Source organism: Falco peregrinus, chromosome 10 (genome assembly GCF_023634155.1).
Source record: "Falco peregrinus isolate bFalPer1 chromosome 10, bFalPer1.pri, whole genome shotgun sequence".
In the NCBI taxonomy this organism is placed as follows: Eukaryota; Metazoa; Chordata; class Aves; order Falconiformes; family Falconidae; genus Falco; species Falco peregrinus.
In genome coordinates, this window is record NC_073730.1 from 3,813,319 (window position 1) to 3,830,420 (window position 17,102).

Consider the following 17,102-nt stretch of genomic DNA (forward strand, 5'->3'; position numbering starts at 1 on the left):
ATTATTTTGACAGTCTGTAATAACACCATAAAGAAAAGTATAATTTACTAAACACTGAATAAGTTTGCAGAGGCAGGGAAGAAAAACAGAATTCTTTGTTAGGGAATCCATGGAATAATACCTCCAAACAAGCTCACTTCTTACACCATAGGTGCTAAACAAGAACTATTAGAAGTGTGTTTCATGACAATTTTCTTCTCTGGTGTAAGATATTTAGCATCTCAAATGTTGTACTTCACTTCTATGGCTGAATTTTGAGTAACAGGCACCCCTAAAAGCATACCCACACCCCCACAGGAAAAAAAAAAAAGAAAAAAAAAAGAGACAAACTTCTTTCTTCTCATTACTCCTCTGCTGCTCCTTCTAAAAGACTTTAGCAGAGCAATTCTTAAATGAAACACATCTGGTTTACATGGTACAAAATTCATGCCATTTTCTGGATAGCACTCTGAGTCCCCTGGAATCAACTGCTTCTGCATAATGCCACCTTATCTATTGATTCCACCCACTGGCACAGAATAACATGCAGCAATAAAACGTGCAGCAGCTGAAAACACTGCCCCCATTACAACATTCATTTTCCTCTGAGAGGCCCTACTTGAGCAATACTGAGCACAAAAGATAACACTGTCCAAAATATAGTTACAATGCTAAAAGCAGCTGTTTTTCCAAACATGTAAAAACAGGATATACAGAGAAGGCAACAGTATTTAAGACATATCTCTCATAGTTACCTTTTATTAAAAGTATCACAGTACATCCTTGATTATGCTTTAGAACCATATTCTTATATTTGTTCTTAGTGTTCCAATGGCTTTATACAAAAAAGAAATTTGCAGTATTAAAATGCCCTGAATTCTGGAATTCTTTTCTATTGTAGTTCAGATCCAAGTAAACATCACATTTGACATGACTTATCTTCATCAGCCTTACTATAATTCCTCCCTCCTCCTGCTCTCCCCATGGCAAGTAAACAATGATATCATCTCCTAACATACCCAAGAGTGTCTCTCATAATGGAAAGCTATAGCCTAAAAATCCTGACCAGCAAACAATTTTGACAACTTGCACGTAACTGCAAGATAATCCACAAGGGCTGCCTAGATGTAGCTGTTGCTGTAACAGTTAATATTCCCTGCGTATGATCAACTGGAGCTGGACAGAGAAATCCTCATCAAGAGTCACCAAGTAAAAGGTGGCATACACACATCTCAGAAGTTCTATGCATTTTATTGGTTGAGTTCTCCAGGTCTTGAACGAAGGTATTCACAAGCTGAATTGGTCTCGTCTTGAAATACTAGAAACTATTTGTACAGCTATTATGCCAATTAACCAATATTTTGCATTGGAAGAAGAAGTAGGAAGAAAATGAAGGTTCTACATTTGCTTAAGAGATCTTTCTAGAAAATACTCCTATCATTCATTTATACAGAGCAACAGGATTAGTTTCTTGTAAACCTGACTCCCCTTCTACTTGATACTCTAATCACATGACTCTACTTGATATAGTAAGTGCATGCTGGAACAAGGTAACTGAACCTACCATTACAATTTATATTGCACATTAACTGGTGATATATAGGCAACAATTCCCAATTACGAATATACTGAACTCAGATGTTTCTTTCCACCTTGTAACTGGCCAATACTTCCATGAAAGTCCAGTTGCTTGAGTTTAATCACTGAAGTAATTGAAAGAGAAGATTGATGCAAAGACTGCAACAGCAGCTGCTATTACCACACCTAAAATAACAAAGGAAATACATTCAGTGAGTGGCAAGGGCAGCACAGTCACCAGCAGCTAGGGTGTGGAAGGCAGGGTCAAGGTGAACAACACACAGGAGGAGAAACAGTAAGAGCCACCCCAATAACTATTTGCCACTGCTAAGCTTAAATCTAAAGCTACAATCCTTGGCCGTGTCCTGGCCCATAAAATAATGCACTGATTCTGCACTACTGTTTAATTCTAGGAATCAGAGTAGGAAAAATAACAAACTGTAAGCACGAAGAAACGAAAGCTATTGTTTTTCTTTTCTGTGTGGCACTACGTCTGCCCTGTCAGTCTGTGTAGCACAACAGTAATTTTCCTATTAACACATTGTTACTGATGCAGTTGAGAAGACAACACACAAAAACCCCAAAACACCTGAGTGATGATTCAAGGGAAAACATTTTCACATCCAAAGCAAACACGCATTTGTTGCTAGTACTCTTTAATCTTCCAGTTGCTATATTCCACTTCTAAGAATTAATAGAAAACAAGTTACTGTTTTGTTGACTGAAATGTAACTGTATTTTAATACAAAAAGACAGAGTAAAACTCACAGCAAAGAAAACTGTACTAAGCGCAGACAGATACAGGAGAGCTAGACAAAGGAGTATCATGAGAAGCTGTATTTAAGAGAGTTCTGTGGCTTGTGTTCCCTGAATTACTGAAGCTGACAATTTGCACCCAAGCCCATATGTATTTGTCAGGTTCAGAAGATTAGTGAGTCACTAGCTAAATTATGGATGCCTACTTGACAAAGCCATTCAACTGTGGAGTTTTTTTTTTCAAGCGTGGAATTATAGAAGCAGTGGCTCTCCAAAAAAGAAATAAAGTTACATGAGCCTTTCGTATTGACTTGTAGGCTGAATGAATGCAAACACTGGTTTTGTTCCAACAGCAGGCTATAGTTCTTTCTCCCCCAGAAACACTCTGTACCTACAATAATGAAATAGGGACTCATTTTGGAAAAACACTGTATTAACAGTACTGAAAAGGGTCCATTACAGTTTCTGGATTGCCACAGCAAAGATCAGAAAAGCAACATACCCATATTTTGTTGAAGTTTCAACAGCAATGTTGCTTTTGTCAGTTGTTTCTGTTGCGTGTCATCCGTGCGGTCTGTGATGGGACAAATATCAACTGCATGGAAATCAAATGAGGAAGTAAACATCAGGTGAAAAGTTAAGTTGTGTTTATAGCTGAATTAATGCAAAAGCTCAAGAACTTCATATCAACACCTGTTTATTGCAGTAGAAATGGTACAGTATCAACAGCATGGTACTAAATTATTCTATGTGGCTGGAAGGGTAAAAATAAAGATAAAAAACACATTTTGGAAGGATTTCCTCTTCCAAAACTCGTTTTCCACACCTTGCTTCCTGAATAACATACCCAACCCCCTTTACAAAAACAGGGGAGAATTTGACTACTCAGGGAACCACCAAAATGAACTTTCCAAGATCAAAGTTTTCCCTTCAAATCCTTCTGTCCAGAGTTCAGGCTACAAGCAAAATGCACAGTCATTGAAAGAGTGCGCCCAGCATCACTTCCCTATCCAACAGCCATAAACGTTTTTTTTTCAAAGCACAGAAATTCCTTTTTGAAGATCCCCTGAAGTACACTTTCAGAGAAGGCACAGAGGACACACTCCCCTTTGGAACTATTACTAAATCCTTAGACTGCTCATCCAGGATCTGAGAGAGCTTGACTATTTCCAGACTGATGGGATTCAGACTCGTATCTATTTCCTTTCCAAAGATTTCCCTAATCACTTGGCTATATCCAGCTTGTTAGGGAGGGGGAGGACAAAGAACAGGATTAATCTCGAGTCCTCCAGTTGAACTTATTCATTTGTTCCACACAGAGCAAGCATGCTTTGGACTGCGCAGTTCATTGATAAGGCTACTTGATGGTGGTGGGCCAAAGGCCATCCATTTGCATTCCTGTTTCCAGGATAGTTTGCTAAGGCATCACTTGTCAAAAGTTCCGATTACAATCCAGTAGCTACTATTGCAGACATCTTCTGACAAATAAACAGTAACAGGAAGTGTTTGTGCTATTGCAGTGAGACCTGTCTGTCTTCAGAAAGAACAGAATGGCCATGCTGAGATATGAAAAGGCTAACAAATTGTTCTCCTTCAAAAGATGAAGGAGAGCCCACTGCAGTACCAGATACCAAGATTTAGCAGTCCATGGAATATTGATCTAAATTAAAACAGATCTCCCATCTCCAGAGTGAGGTTGTCAATCGCCTATAAATTACAAATTCTATAATTGAGTAATAAGGCACACCCCTTGTACGATTCGCATGACAATGACTCATGGAAAAGTACTTTCTTATATCATTAGCTATGCTGGAAACATATAATCTAGATATGTGATCAAAAGGTTGCTTCTGTCAGCTGAGTCGTACATGATTGTCTTCAAAATCTTCCTAAGTCAAACTTGCATAAGATCTGTTGTTACACAAAAGCACTCAAACTAGATATTTAGGACCTAGCAATTTTAGGTGTCTTTAGCAATTTTTATCCCTGAACCCACTGACTTTGCATAGGATGTACTAACAGCAGAGCAATTAACGACTGTCTGATAGGAAACTTAATAGGATAGCAAGATATATAGATATACACACACATACAGATGCATACATTAAGCATAAATATTGTTTTGAGATGTCTCTGCAAGCTGCACATACCTGTAATAAAAATAAGGACACAACATTTCAATGCAAGGGGTGCTTTTTTGAAGAGAAATTATCAAGTATGTCTTAAGCCCAATCGTCTGCAATGAGGTTGTAGTTTCATCGTTATTTTTTCTGTGCAAGGGAAAACACACCCTCATCTGGCTAAAATATGAGCAGAAATCTTCAACTAGAGTCAAGGAATTATTAATTTTTGCAAAATAGCTTTTTAAGTACCTTAACTAGCACAGTAAGTGCACTGCATTCTCTCCAAACTACAACAGTTCTCAATTCCCTAAAATATCATCCCATGTTTAGAGAGGCTGACCACATTTCCTGGGTCACCTTTAAAGTCTAGATTCAGCAGGTGTCTTTCTCTTCAGTTCTGATGAGCAAGGAGGACAGTTTGTGACTTAAGTTTCCTTGCACTTTCATAAAAACCGTTGCTCTTTTCTGAATGCAACTTTTGAAGCTGCACATCAAGGCAGAAATGTTCACTTGGGGGCTGAGGGAGGCCAGAAGAAAGAGGAAAAAAGAAAAGAAACATCCTCAAGCTATTTAGTTACCAAAGGCATTTATGCCATTAAGTTATGGAAGACTTGTACGAGAAGCAGCTGTAGTATAAACACCACAGAAAAGCAGATGCTTTCTAGCACCAATTATATGAATCCTTAATACTTCATTAATTCTTCAATTTGCTAACAAAGATGAAGAAGTGATTACCACTACTGACGTCTTGTTTATGTTTATCCACTCAGGGTATTTAACACATCACCCCCACTCACTGCATCAGGGAGGAACAGGGATTTAGTAAAGCCAATCATGAATGCAGAGCTTTCAATTGCTTGTATTAAAGCACCAAATACCTTGAACCTACAATGTTAGATCTATTTATATCTTTCAATTATAAACAGGTCAGTTTTTACTTTCTACTTTTCATGCAACAATTTTAAAGCATGATCCAGTAGTGACCTCACTGGAGAGTCGTACAAGGAATCGTGAGAATAAAACTAGGAGACAGCAGCAGAGACCATACTAAGCAAGCACATAGAACTGACCTTCCCAAAATACCTTTACTTCATATATTTTGACTAAAGCCTGACTAAAAAAATAATTTTTTTAGCTATACTGATTAGGTCCTCTTCTTCTTCAGTGCATATTTCAAAGAGCAACAAAAAAAGAAATTATTTCAAAAGCCTGGTCGTGTTCTTGAATTTTAAACAATTCTTTTTATTGGCAGACTTTCCCCACAACTTCATTATGGATAGCGTTTCCAGTTAATTCAAGGTTGGTGCTTAAGACCAGAGGAATCACGATACACACAGGAAGGCTGATGTCAAAATTCACTACAAACTAATTTTTACACCATTACTCAATATTGACTATTATCAATATAGTGCTAAGCTTTCAGAAACAACCAATGCTACCCAAACTGGAATGACGTATTGAAAATGCCTTTACACAAGGGAAACCCCAAATTCTCATTATGCCACAAAAACACATTTGCAGCAATACTTAAGACATTTCATACCAAAGTACCAATAAAAATCAAGTTCCAAAATTAATGCTTTTCTTTACAACACAGAACACTTCTCTTACACAGTTAACAGGTCTAATTTCCAAAACAGCCTTCCTGGCATTCATAAAAGCATTAACTAACTTATGATTTTAATAAGCTACAGGTTAACAATGTCGTAACAATACCTGTCAGAATTGAACAGTATTGTGCTGATAGCATTACTACTACTATCACTATATTAACAGAACCCATTCTACCGGCAAACTTTATGGTATTCACTGGGACAAGACTAGTCTCATTTTTTTCTGAAAGTCTCTTTGTACGTTTTCCCCTCTCCTCTGCTATGCACTCACTCTAATTTGCCTTTTTTTTTTAAAAAAAAAAGAAAATAAATCCCATACAACCAACTCTGTAACCAGCAAGCTATGAGACGACACAAACTCATTTTGTGAGCTACTTGGACATCATTTTACATTTATTATTGGCATCAATCTTCGTGATACATTGCTGTTAGTCTAATTGTGCATTCTTCCTACCTCCAGATCATGTATCTTTACATAACCAATAAAGCCAAATTGAATCATCTCTCTCCCTCCCACGCCTATCTCACCTGCTACTACAATATTAATTTGCTTCCCTAAGTTACAGTAATTCCTTAAAGCTCAGTAATAATTAGCTTTGAGATTATTAAAGTGGCTTTTATAATGCAAGAGAGATTTTTATTGGCTTTCCTGTTTTTCTGAAAGTTCTTGAGCTATGTACATCTTTAACTTCTCAAGATTATTGAGTCAGATTCAGAGCTAACAGGTTTAGTTAAAGCCTGGGGGAAGCTGACTAATTTAGAAAGATATAAGAATTTATGGCTAGCTCTGAAATTAAGAAACTCTCCAAGGAAGTAAGTAGGTCAAGCAGAATATCAGTAATCACAGTTCAACCTACATACACAGCAAGCTCATGGCTGCATTTCCCAGTTTTTGTCCCAAATTACAAACATGAAAAAGTGTTCACAGTTCTTATCTGAGATTTGGTGTTATTTAAAAAGAAAATTAATTATAAAACTAACTTGCAGCTTGCATTCATGTTGATAGGTGGGGGTGGGGGGAAAGGAGAGAAATCTCTTCCATAAGGTCACAGGAAGTATTATTAGATGCATTTCAACTACATATTTGACTCCTACACTGAAATCAAAGAAACTGACACAGAACTCCACAAACTGCAAAAATCCTTACCATTTTTCACAAGTATATTTAAACTGTAATTAGACTGATACAAACCCTTAGAGGTTGATATGAAGTAAGCCAACTTTATGTGTATCTGTATCTAGATAAAACTGGCTTAAGCCATTGGTCAACATTTTTGTAATCCATGATGCACTCTATCCTGGTTCTCAGATACTGTATTTACCTGTGCTCATTTCCTCTGCTATATGGATATTTTCAGCTTGCACAGACTGATCCAACATCTCAACAAAACGTTCCTGAATTTCTCCAGTGGCCTCATCACCAAACTTATAATCACTGAGCATCACAGTGGATCCAGCAACAGGGACGAACAGTCTTTGAGGTAAGACATGATATTCCCTCTCAAAATCTAAAAGAAAAAAGGGAAAAAATACCATCCAAATAAAGGCCTTGCTAATTATGATAAGATTCGTCATTTATCTCCAACCATAAGATAAAGCTATTGCAAAAGAACTGCTCAAGGTTGCCATGTAAAAAAGCTGTTTTCAGGCATGACTTGCTGATACTGTTTTATGAGTTTTGGCTGCTATTAGATTGATTAATATTCCTAGATTAGTCTCTCCAGAAATATCTGAGACACCTCCAAAACAGACCATAAAATGTTAAACAGACCTTTTTTCATGTTTAGAATTACTAGCAAAAGACTGCAGATAAGAGCATACGCAGAGCAGCATATGGTTTCAACACCATCAAGGACTGCAAACACTTGGCTGCTTTATGCCATACTTAAAGCCACAAAGTACGGGTGCCACCTAAAGACGAAACTGAAAACAAGTTTAAATCACGGCTGGATGAAGTTGGCCGCATTATCCTGAAGGAAAGTGCAAGTTACATTAGAACTTCAGTGACAAGACTTTCCACTACACAATTTTTAAAAATTGCAAAATTTCTGATCAATGAGAAAGCAGCTAAAATTGCATTTTGTGGTCATGAGAACTGAATACAAACTTGGTGTGAAAGCTGCGATACCAAAAAAAAAAAAAAAAATTAAAAAAAATGTATCTGAACCTGACAAAAATTATCCAGATTTAAGAAAAAGTCAAGGCTGCCAAACAGAAATTGTGCCATTTGCTTTGCATCCTGCTCTAACCATACTGAAACTTCATAACACCAACAGAATATTCTACAAACACCAAAATTCAATGCAAATGTGCGTGGTTTTATGTTTTTAATTCCTACTTTTTTTGTGATGTCCTTCATTTATAATTAGATCTTCAAATAGTATTTCACACCGATCACTCAAGGTATTTATTATGTCTCTTTTCAAAGCCTGCAAGGACAAAGTGAAAACATCAGTAATATAATCAGTATTTGCAAAGATTTTGACTAAGTAAGAAAGAACAAAAGAAGTCCCTCATGGGTTTAACCTATGTCGAAAAAACAGTTTTTCCCAGAAAATAAAAACTCTACAGAGAATTTTTAAAAGTCCAATAAAGAGAAGCTAACATCAAACAAACTAAAACCAAGAAATAAAGCAACAAAAGAAAAATGAAAAGCTGTGGAAAATTTTAGTATTCTCAGGATAAGAACTGACAACTTCTAGACATCACCATTAAAAACAAATAAAAATAATCACAAGGCATTGACTCAATACAAGGGAAAAAAATACATCACTGAATAAATGTGTATTTTCCCTCTACACATGAAAAAAATATAGCCTGTAACCTTCTCTTAAAAATTAAGAAAATTCTTCAAACCCTAATCACTTTGACAAGTTATGCAAAAATTCACCAGAGAACAGCCTCAGCAAGGGGACCTGTTAGTAGTGAAAAAGGGACTGAATCCACCACACACAGAGATGGTTTCTAAAACAATCCAAATGTTTCAAGGGGATGAACATTTTGACACCAGTTTAGACCACGTCATTTTGGCAAAGGAAAACCAGTATGACAAGTTTCATGTATTTCAGAAAACTGTTTCTGATGAACTAACAACCTTTTTGCTACCTGAATAGCTTCTTTAACTTTTGGCTTGTTGTTATGTATGTAGGCTCTGCATTTCACAGCCCCTTTGAGATTTATGGAACCACTGCAGACCTGGACTGTAGCTGTCGATCTATGACTTGAACCCTGGGACTGAAAAATAAACATGTTTCAGTTTTATCTTGTTACCAAGGCACCTACAGCATGAGTAACAAAAAACAGAACTAGGAAATTAATAGCATACCTTAAGTGTTTACATATGACGCGTTTCCCCTCATAGTTCCTAACTGATTTTATTTTTTAAGTTTTGTTAGTTAAGACTGACAATCTCTCTCCTTTTCCATTATGGAAAGTGTTTACTTTTCCAGACATTCCATTCTTGCAATTTAAATATTTGTGTCCATAAGACTTCAAACACTTCCCAGGCAAGTGGCTTGTGGCTAATATTAGTATTGCAATCTAGAAATCTTTTTTAAATTATTTTTTGAACAATGAAGTTTGTTATGTTTACTATATAGTCAGCATAACCTAGGGCATCCTGAGACTCATTCCCTCAGTACTAAATTATAAAAGTGGTCACATTTAGAACTGTATCAAACATATATATATATTTGCCCTAACTACCAAAAGATATGGCAACATGGGTATGTGTAACTTCCACATGAACTGCATAAACTACTTTGCACCAAAATAAAAAGCTTTCCTTTTTCTGAAGCAATTTCCCATTGGAACAATGTAACAACTAAAGAAGCTGAGACATTCACCAAGTTTTAAAATGCCATTTTATACATTTCTAAAAGTCTTGCTAAACAACTTTAGAGAATCCAGAAACTACCTGACAAAACAGGATGGTTTGTGCTGTGCAAGAAGCCTACAAAACAATGCCTGGACACATTTGGACTTTAGAACCTAGACTAGGGCACCCAATTCAGCGTTCAGGCCAGCATAACTTCTGGTAGAGGGGAAATTCCTGACACAGACCCGACAGCTCCAGACTATGACTCAACTCACAGGATCTGTACCGTAACTTAAAAACTAGTGACTGAGCATCCGACAAAAGTGTTCAAGTAAATGTCCATAGCTAGCCATGGCAAGTTGAAGTGCAGGGGAGATTCTGAAATTCAAAATGATGCAAAGTCACTTTGAAATCAATGTACATACAGCTATCCTGCTGTCAAATGAATTAGTCTGCAGGACTTCATTTCTATAACCAGTTGTTCAGATTTTCCTTGCAGCTTTACTGTGCAACTCTTAGACAATTACACCACAAGAATTTCTAAAGACACAAAATATGCAGATCTGTCCACAATTAGTTTCACTTCAATATCTATTGGGGAAAAAAAAAAGTCTTAGGATTAAGTAAGATGAATTTCTAGACAATAATTCATAATGTTATTTTACTTTTTGTTCTATCTTATAAGATAACAGCCAGGTTATACTTCACAAACCACTAAATACTTACCAGCTGTGTCAGAACCTTGACATCAGAAGACTGGGAGCTGGACTGAGTATTTCCCCTTAACTTTTTCTGAGGGGGAAAAAAACCCATTGTGTCATGAAACAGAAAAAATAAAACTCCCTTAATCAAAGCTTCCTCACTGTGGTATAAAACGTGCCCTAGTTTACAGCTTTTAACAGAAAAATGGCACATAGAAAACAGCCATGAGAATATAATTACAAAACTAAAGGGACAGATGAATGCATCAGCTTAACAAGGTGTTTCTGCTCTTCGTTAAACATTTAGACATACAGAGATATCACCACCTACATTCACACCTTACTCAATTTCTTTAATGAGGAGATAGCGTATAGAAAAATATTTAGTCAGACTTCAAATGTCATTATTGTGTTCACGTTGCCAGAGGAAGAAGAGGCAATCTGCAGCAATGAAGACGGAAACACTAGTGTATTAGCTCCCCAAATTAGGCCAATTAGATCAGTAAATACCGTATAGAAGACATCTCAGTCAGTGCTCACGCTGGAGCACATCCTAACTACACATCTATTAGAGTTCAATTCCTTGTTGTTCGGTACTTACCTGCCCTTCTAGTAATTCTGCATCATCATCTTTGACTTGTCCATTGATCAGAAAAACACTGTCTTCTATCTGTTTTGACCATCGATTTAACCCATTCTTTAAAAAAAGGTGAAAAGACAAAAATCCCATAAGGAGGAAGAAAGAGAATTTCACTAAAAGAGCTGGACAGTATCATGCTGAAAATTCTAGAAATACATGCTCAACAGTTACTCCGAGAGAGTTTTAGGCTCTAAAAAAACTGCCTAAATGTTTTTCCAAAGTTAAATCTTAAACCCTATGCGTTCAGAATATATCCGTTAACAAACAAACATTTTGAATTACTGAAGTGCTACCCCAGGGATTTGATTTTTGTAGAGTGGATGCAGCCTATTTAAAGTCAATTCATATTAAAAGCACCCCACACCAGTTATAATTGGATGTAACCTTTCACTATGTGAAGCAGATAGACTTTAGTTGGAATACTCATAACAATTGCTAAATAATTCTGAGCAAAGGAAACTGCCAAGACTAAACACAGCAGAAGAAAAGCTATCCACATTTTTTGTACTGTGAATGCTTCACTGTAACTTCAAATTACATTTAAGAGAGAGCTATCTGCCAAACATTCTCTGCTGATTAGTCCTACTCCTCTGCTCACACTCCTCAAATCTTTCCCTTATTTCAACAGAAAGAGTAGTGTAGAGACCAATTACAAAATTGGTGCAGCTGGTTAGTTACCTTTGTATTCTTCTCCAAGTCATGGTTCGGTGAAGTAGCAAGAAGTGGAATGTGAATATTAACATTTACAGTGCAGTACAAAGCTAACCAGGAAGCAGATAGAGCACTCTGATACTTCCAATCTGCTGGTTTAGCTGAACTCTGAGAGCAGAAAAAGAAAGCAATAAAACATCTATACAAAACACTGTATTAGTCAACTAGATATTTTTACTTGTCACGCATTAAAAGCTGTATATGACTCACAAGATGATGAGCTTACCTTTGGATCTTGTACATCATAGGTTCGGCAAACTACTCTTTGCTACTTAAAGAAAAAGATCCAGTGAAAAGCAAAAAGACAAGTAAAAACAATTTGCAATTAACCTTGTCCTTCACTTCTTCATTGAGCTAATTTATGCTCTGAAGAAAGTTCTCACATTTCCTTAGTGTAAAAATTTGACTGTAAACTCCAACTACCATAGTGAGGCTGTCCCATCTCTTACAAATATACTAAGATCAATATGTATTCATAGGGAGATCTACCAATTTCCAATTTTTCCTTGTTTCTCTCATCTCCAAGGAAAACCCTTGCTTTCTCTCCTTGTATTACCTCAACAGACCCAGCATTCTTCTGCAGCACCAGTATGGATCCCACATGCCTGCTGTTTCCCCACTTCCATTTAAGAATCATTGGTAAAAGCAAGCTCAAGATGATATGCAGTATTTCAAATGTTTTGTTCAGTTACGCAAATCAAAATTGACTAGGGAAGGCCTAATTTGATGCAACCACAAAGACAAACATAACAGTAAGAAATGACGGAAATTTTGCAAGGGTAAGAGGATCAATAGTCTACTCATTGGTGACTAGAAAACTTCATGCTTTCAAACTATCTGAACTCAAAGAACTTCCTCTTCCCAATACATCCTTTATTCAGAAATCATTACAGAAAAGAGGTTGGGGGTAGGAGTCTCAATCAATAAAGCTTGTTCATAAAGGATACTTTTTTGTAGCAGAACAGATTTGAAGAGCTGCTCTGTCTGAGACCTCCTCCTCCGCAGGTTTCCAGAGCCTTCTTTTAGTCAACGATTTTTCCACTGAGAAGATTAGCTAAAGATGAAAAAAGTATTATGGATTTTTCCACAAAAACAATGAATCACAATGTCTGGAAAACAGTCTTGTACTAAAGTTCTAAATCCGTGTGATACCATAACTATTTATAAATGGGAAACACAGCTTACATGTCACCAAAATGTCCCGTCAATAGACCATTCAAAGATTCATAGGCAACTGTGCCAGTGAAAGTTACTTGTGAAATCTTAATTCAGCTTCCTTATAAACTGAACCAAGTCACACACATTCACATATTCAACTTGTATGATTTTCTCCTTACAAAAATATTACAGCTTTATGCCTATCAGTTAAGGATCAGGAAAGACAGCTCTGCAAAATAGCTACTAATTAAAAAACCCCGAATTTTAATTCAGCCAACACTGATCACCTGGACACAGTTCACTTTTTTTTTTCTTGGCTACTCATTTCAGTAATCACAATTGAGATGCAATTGCACTGCACTGCCAAAATTGAATTTTGGACCTTAGACTTCAAAACCTACTCATGTTTAAATCACTTATTATGCTTACCTTACGAAAACAATAAAATGAACCTACCTCTACAGAACAAACTAATGTGGTCCAAATACTGTAACAAAAATGCATTTTAATGTCTGTCAGACAGTAGCACATTCTAAGTAGTTTTTAAACATAACCATACATACCTAAATACCACTATTTCTATACAAGATACTCTTTTTTTTAAAGGAATCTGAGCTATACGTCTTTGAATGTTGTAAACATCCCTAATCATAACAATTAATTCAGACAAAAAAAGATAACGTACTGCCACTACTAACACTTGTGCCACAAGGATTTAGCTTAATATAAACCTTGAAGATGTTTCCCTTAGGCCAGAATGTTCACTTTCAGAAAATTCAGTAAGATTTCCTACTGCAGTAACAAAAAATCACAAAAAACAAAGTTAGCAAATACAAGGTGTAGTACAGCTCCATAGGACAGCTATTTCTGAGGTTTCAGTCTCAAAACCACACATAAAACCAAAATATTGTGCTTTTAGAAATAAAGCAACAGTACAACCATATATACTCAAGTCAATGATAGAAAATTACTCAGCTACACCTGTAAAGATATTCTTGTCTTTCCACCGGGAAGTATACTTACCTTGCGCAAAACATTTTGACAATCTTTTGATAGTTCTGGAGTTGCAATAATAAATACACCAAGAACTAATAAACCTCCAGGAAGCATTCTAGAAACCTTAAAAATAAAAATTTAACATATATTAATAGGAATCAAAGACCTAGCAACCATGTAATTTATCAAGAACTTCTAATGAGACCAGTATGCATGAAAAGCAGAAATGAAATTCGCAGGCCTGTTTTTCACTTATAGGTTCCTCTGAAATATAGGAACACATCTTGCAAATTTTCTTGCTATCAGTCCTATCAAATCTCTGTTCTATTGTGACCTTTGAAAATAATACAAGTATTTTGGCTTAAAATATCTTGCCTAGCCTAGGAAGGTTCTTTTACTTTGAGAAAAAGGCTTGAGATTACACAGGTGAGAAGACAGTTTCTGTCAATCTTATTTCCCTTCTGTTCCTCCCACCCTCTTCATTAACTCGTATTGTTCTACCTGACTGGCATGTGCAGTTATCCATTCTTCATCAATGGATGCCAGTTTTGAAAGATCAATGTTGTCTTCCTTCTGCTCTTCCTTTGGAGGCGTTCGAACAGCCCGAATTACGTAGTCTCTTTGTAGGGAACACTTTCAAAAACATCAGTATAAGCAAATAGATGTTGCTATCAAGTCTGAGAATATACTGCATAACATATTAACTATAAGGGCTGCTTTATACTAGGTATTGTTAAACTCTATAGCAACCTACTACAAAAATAATTCCTTCATTAATTTTTTTTTTGCCTTTGCCTTAAAGCCTTGTTTAGTGGTAAGTGTTATTTTTATGATTTTCTTTTTTATCTGTCTCATCTTTCACAAAACTATTTTAAAAGACTCAAGCAGTTGGTTGACACTGCAGATCATTTACAGAAACCCCTTCTGTTGTTATTACCACCCTTCTGCATTATACAAGCTCAAAGTGATGTTAACAGACTTATCCCAGGTAATTAGGGCCAAGGGATTTTTCCCCCTATTAATATGAATGAATGGAACAGACTTCAGATTATTACACACTTACCTGCCCTATTAACAGGCCAGTGACATAAGGCTTTAATTTTGTGCTAAGGTCTGAAAGATATTGCCCGATAGCTTCCTCAACAAAGTAAGTTCTACCCATAGCTCCAGGTTTAAGACTAAGTATTGTAGTTTCAACCTATGAAACAAATGTATAAAGTCAACGGAAATATATATACTTGTTACATGAAAAATATGTCTCACACAAAGATCCTGAATACATCAATACTTTGTCAACAAAGGCTAGTTAAGTAGCTATATGATCTCCAAGTTTTCTTTTTAACTGAAAAAACATAACTCGCTAAACTAGAGGAAGTATGTGACTTATGTGAAAGAAAACTATTTTAGATACCTGCCACTTAAATGACATAGCAAGTCACACAAGTACATGCTAGGCAAAACAAAACCACCAAATCATTTAGCTTGGAAAAGACCTCTGAGATCATCAAGTCCAACCATTAATCTAGCACTGCCAAGTCTATCACTAAACCACGTCCCTAAGCACATTATCTGCATGTTTTTTAATACCTCCAGGGGTGGTGACTCAACCACTTCCGTAGGCAGCCTGGTTGAATGCTTGACAACCCTTTCAGTGAAGAATTTTTTCCTAATATCCAACCTAAACCTCCCCTGGCACAACTTGAGACCATTTCCTCTCATCATATCACCTGTTACTTGGGGAAAAAGAGACCAACCCCCATCCCACTACAACCTCCTTTCAGGCAGTTGTAAAGAGCAGTAAGGTCTCCCCTCAGCCTCCTTTTCTCCAGGCTAAACAACCCCAGTTCCCTCAGCCGCCCCTCATAAGGCTTGTTTGTTAGACCCTTCACCAGCTTCATTGTCCTTCTCTGGGCACACTCCAGCACCTCAATGTCTGTCTTGTAGTGAGGAGCCCAAAAACTGAACACAGTATTCGAGGTGTGGAATGTCTCCAAGCAACAATTTCTTTCTGTGTCATGTTTCATCAGATACTAAAACGTAAAGTGTGCATTCTTCCATTCACATTCCTCTTTGAGGGACTTGCTAAATTTCACACTTGTACTTAAACATACCATGCACAACTTTCATTCCACTTCCTTAGGCATTAAAAGTACAGCATCTGAGGACTATCCAAAAGCCATTTTTACAGCTCCCATCAGTAACCACACACACTCCTCCCTACCATGCAGATCTGTTTTGAAAATTGCTTCGTGCGTTCAGGTCTTTCACAAACATTAACTATGAAAAAACCAAAGCACATGGTGAGGAAGCAAAGGGCATCCTGAGCCTTTGCAAAGGTGTCTGCTGCAGACAGTGCACAGAGACGGCAAAGCTGAAGCTCTAGAGCCGGGCGAGGGGGAAGGCTGTTACGCCCCGCACCTCACCTCAGCCCAGAGCTGGCCCAAAACCACCTCTGCACTCGCGCGCACCTGCCCTGCGGCCCGGCCGCGGCTCAGCACTCGCTCCCACACAGGTGCCCCAGCGGCTCAGGCCGCCCCCACCGCTCCCCGCACTAGCCTGCCGGGCGCGGCCGCCGCCGGCTCCCCAAGCTCGGCCACCGCTACCTCAGCACCGCCGCCGCCTCAGCCGAGCCCCGAGGCGGCCACCTCCGCGTCACCGGCACGCGCCGCTCGCGCCCCGGCACAGGGCGATGACGCGCCCCGGCCCCGAGCGCGGGAAAAGGGCGCGCAGGGGAGAGCTGGGCAGCAGCGCCACCATGCTGCACCTGAGGGAAGCGGCGGCGGCGGCGCCGGCTCCCGCGCCTTCGAAGGAGGAGCGGCCTCGTATCGAGCTTCGAGACGAAGCCTTCGGGCCTCCTACCCCGGTTTTAGCGGCTTCCCCACGCCAACAAGCAGCGCCAGCCTCATTCAACGAGGCGGAAAGGGCTACGCTACCGGAACCGGAAGTGCTTTGGGCGCGCGGCTTTCGGCCTGGAAAACTCCCCTTCCCATGGTCCCGCGGGGCAGCGCCCGCCCACTGCGCCGGCGCTAT

General features: G+C 38.1%; 1 protein-coding gene across 5 annotated transcripts; it reads right to left on the minus strand.

Annotated features, from left to right (window-relative positions):
- Positions 1 to 718: 718 nt before the first annotated feature.
- Positions 719 to 17,060, minus strand: ODR4 (odr-4 GPCR localization factor homolog). Of its 5 annotated transcripts, none has more exons than XM_055815247.1 (14): positions 16,932 to 17,060; positions 15,136 to 15,270; positions 14,574 to 14,705; positions 14,100 to 14,195; positions 12,866 to 12,972; positions 12,145 to 12,181; positions 11,886 to 12,026; positions 11,169 to 11,264; positions 10,593 to 10,658; positions 9,155 to 9,283; positions 8,388 to 8,478; positions 7,372 to 7,557; positions 2,816 to 2,908; positions 719 to 1,743 (listed from the first exon to the last, which is right to left on the minus strand). In XM_055815247.1, exons 2-14 carry the CDS (start codon positions 15,232 to 15,234, stop codon positions 1,676 to 1,678), a joined length of 1,341 nt encoding a protein of 446 aa, XP_055671222.1. In that variant the 5' UTR covers positions 15,235 to 15,270; positions 16,932 to 17,060; the 3' UTR covers positions 719 to 1,675. The 5 variants fall into 5 exon arrangements, with proteins under 5 accessions (XP_055671222.1, XP_055671221.1, XP_005242091.1 ...); XM_055815246.1 differs by lacking the exon at positions 16,932 to 17,060 and adding an exon at positions 16,629 to 16,879; XM_005242034.4 differs by lacking the exon at positions 16,932 to 17,060 and adding an exon at positions 16,491 to 16,598.
- Positions 17,061 to 17,102: the final 42 nt, after the last annotated feature.

Coding starts and splice junctions, on each gene's coding strand:
- ODR4 (XM_027793328.2), bottom strand. CDS start 16,371: ATGTGCTTTGGTTTTTTCATAGTTAATGTTTGTGAAAGACCTGAACGC. Junction 12,973..14,099: donor GTCAAAATGTTTTGCGCAAG/GTAAGTATACTT, acceptor TTTCATCTTTAG/CTAATCTTCTCAGTGGAAAA. Junction 2,909..7,371: donor AGCAGAGGAAATGAGCACAG/GTAAATACAGTA, acceptor ATTTCCATGCAG/TTGATATTTGTCCCATCACA.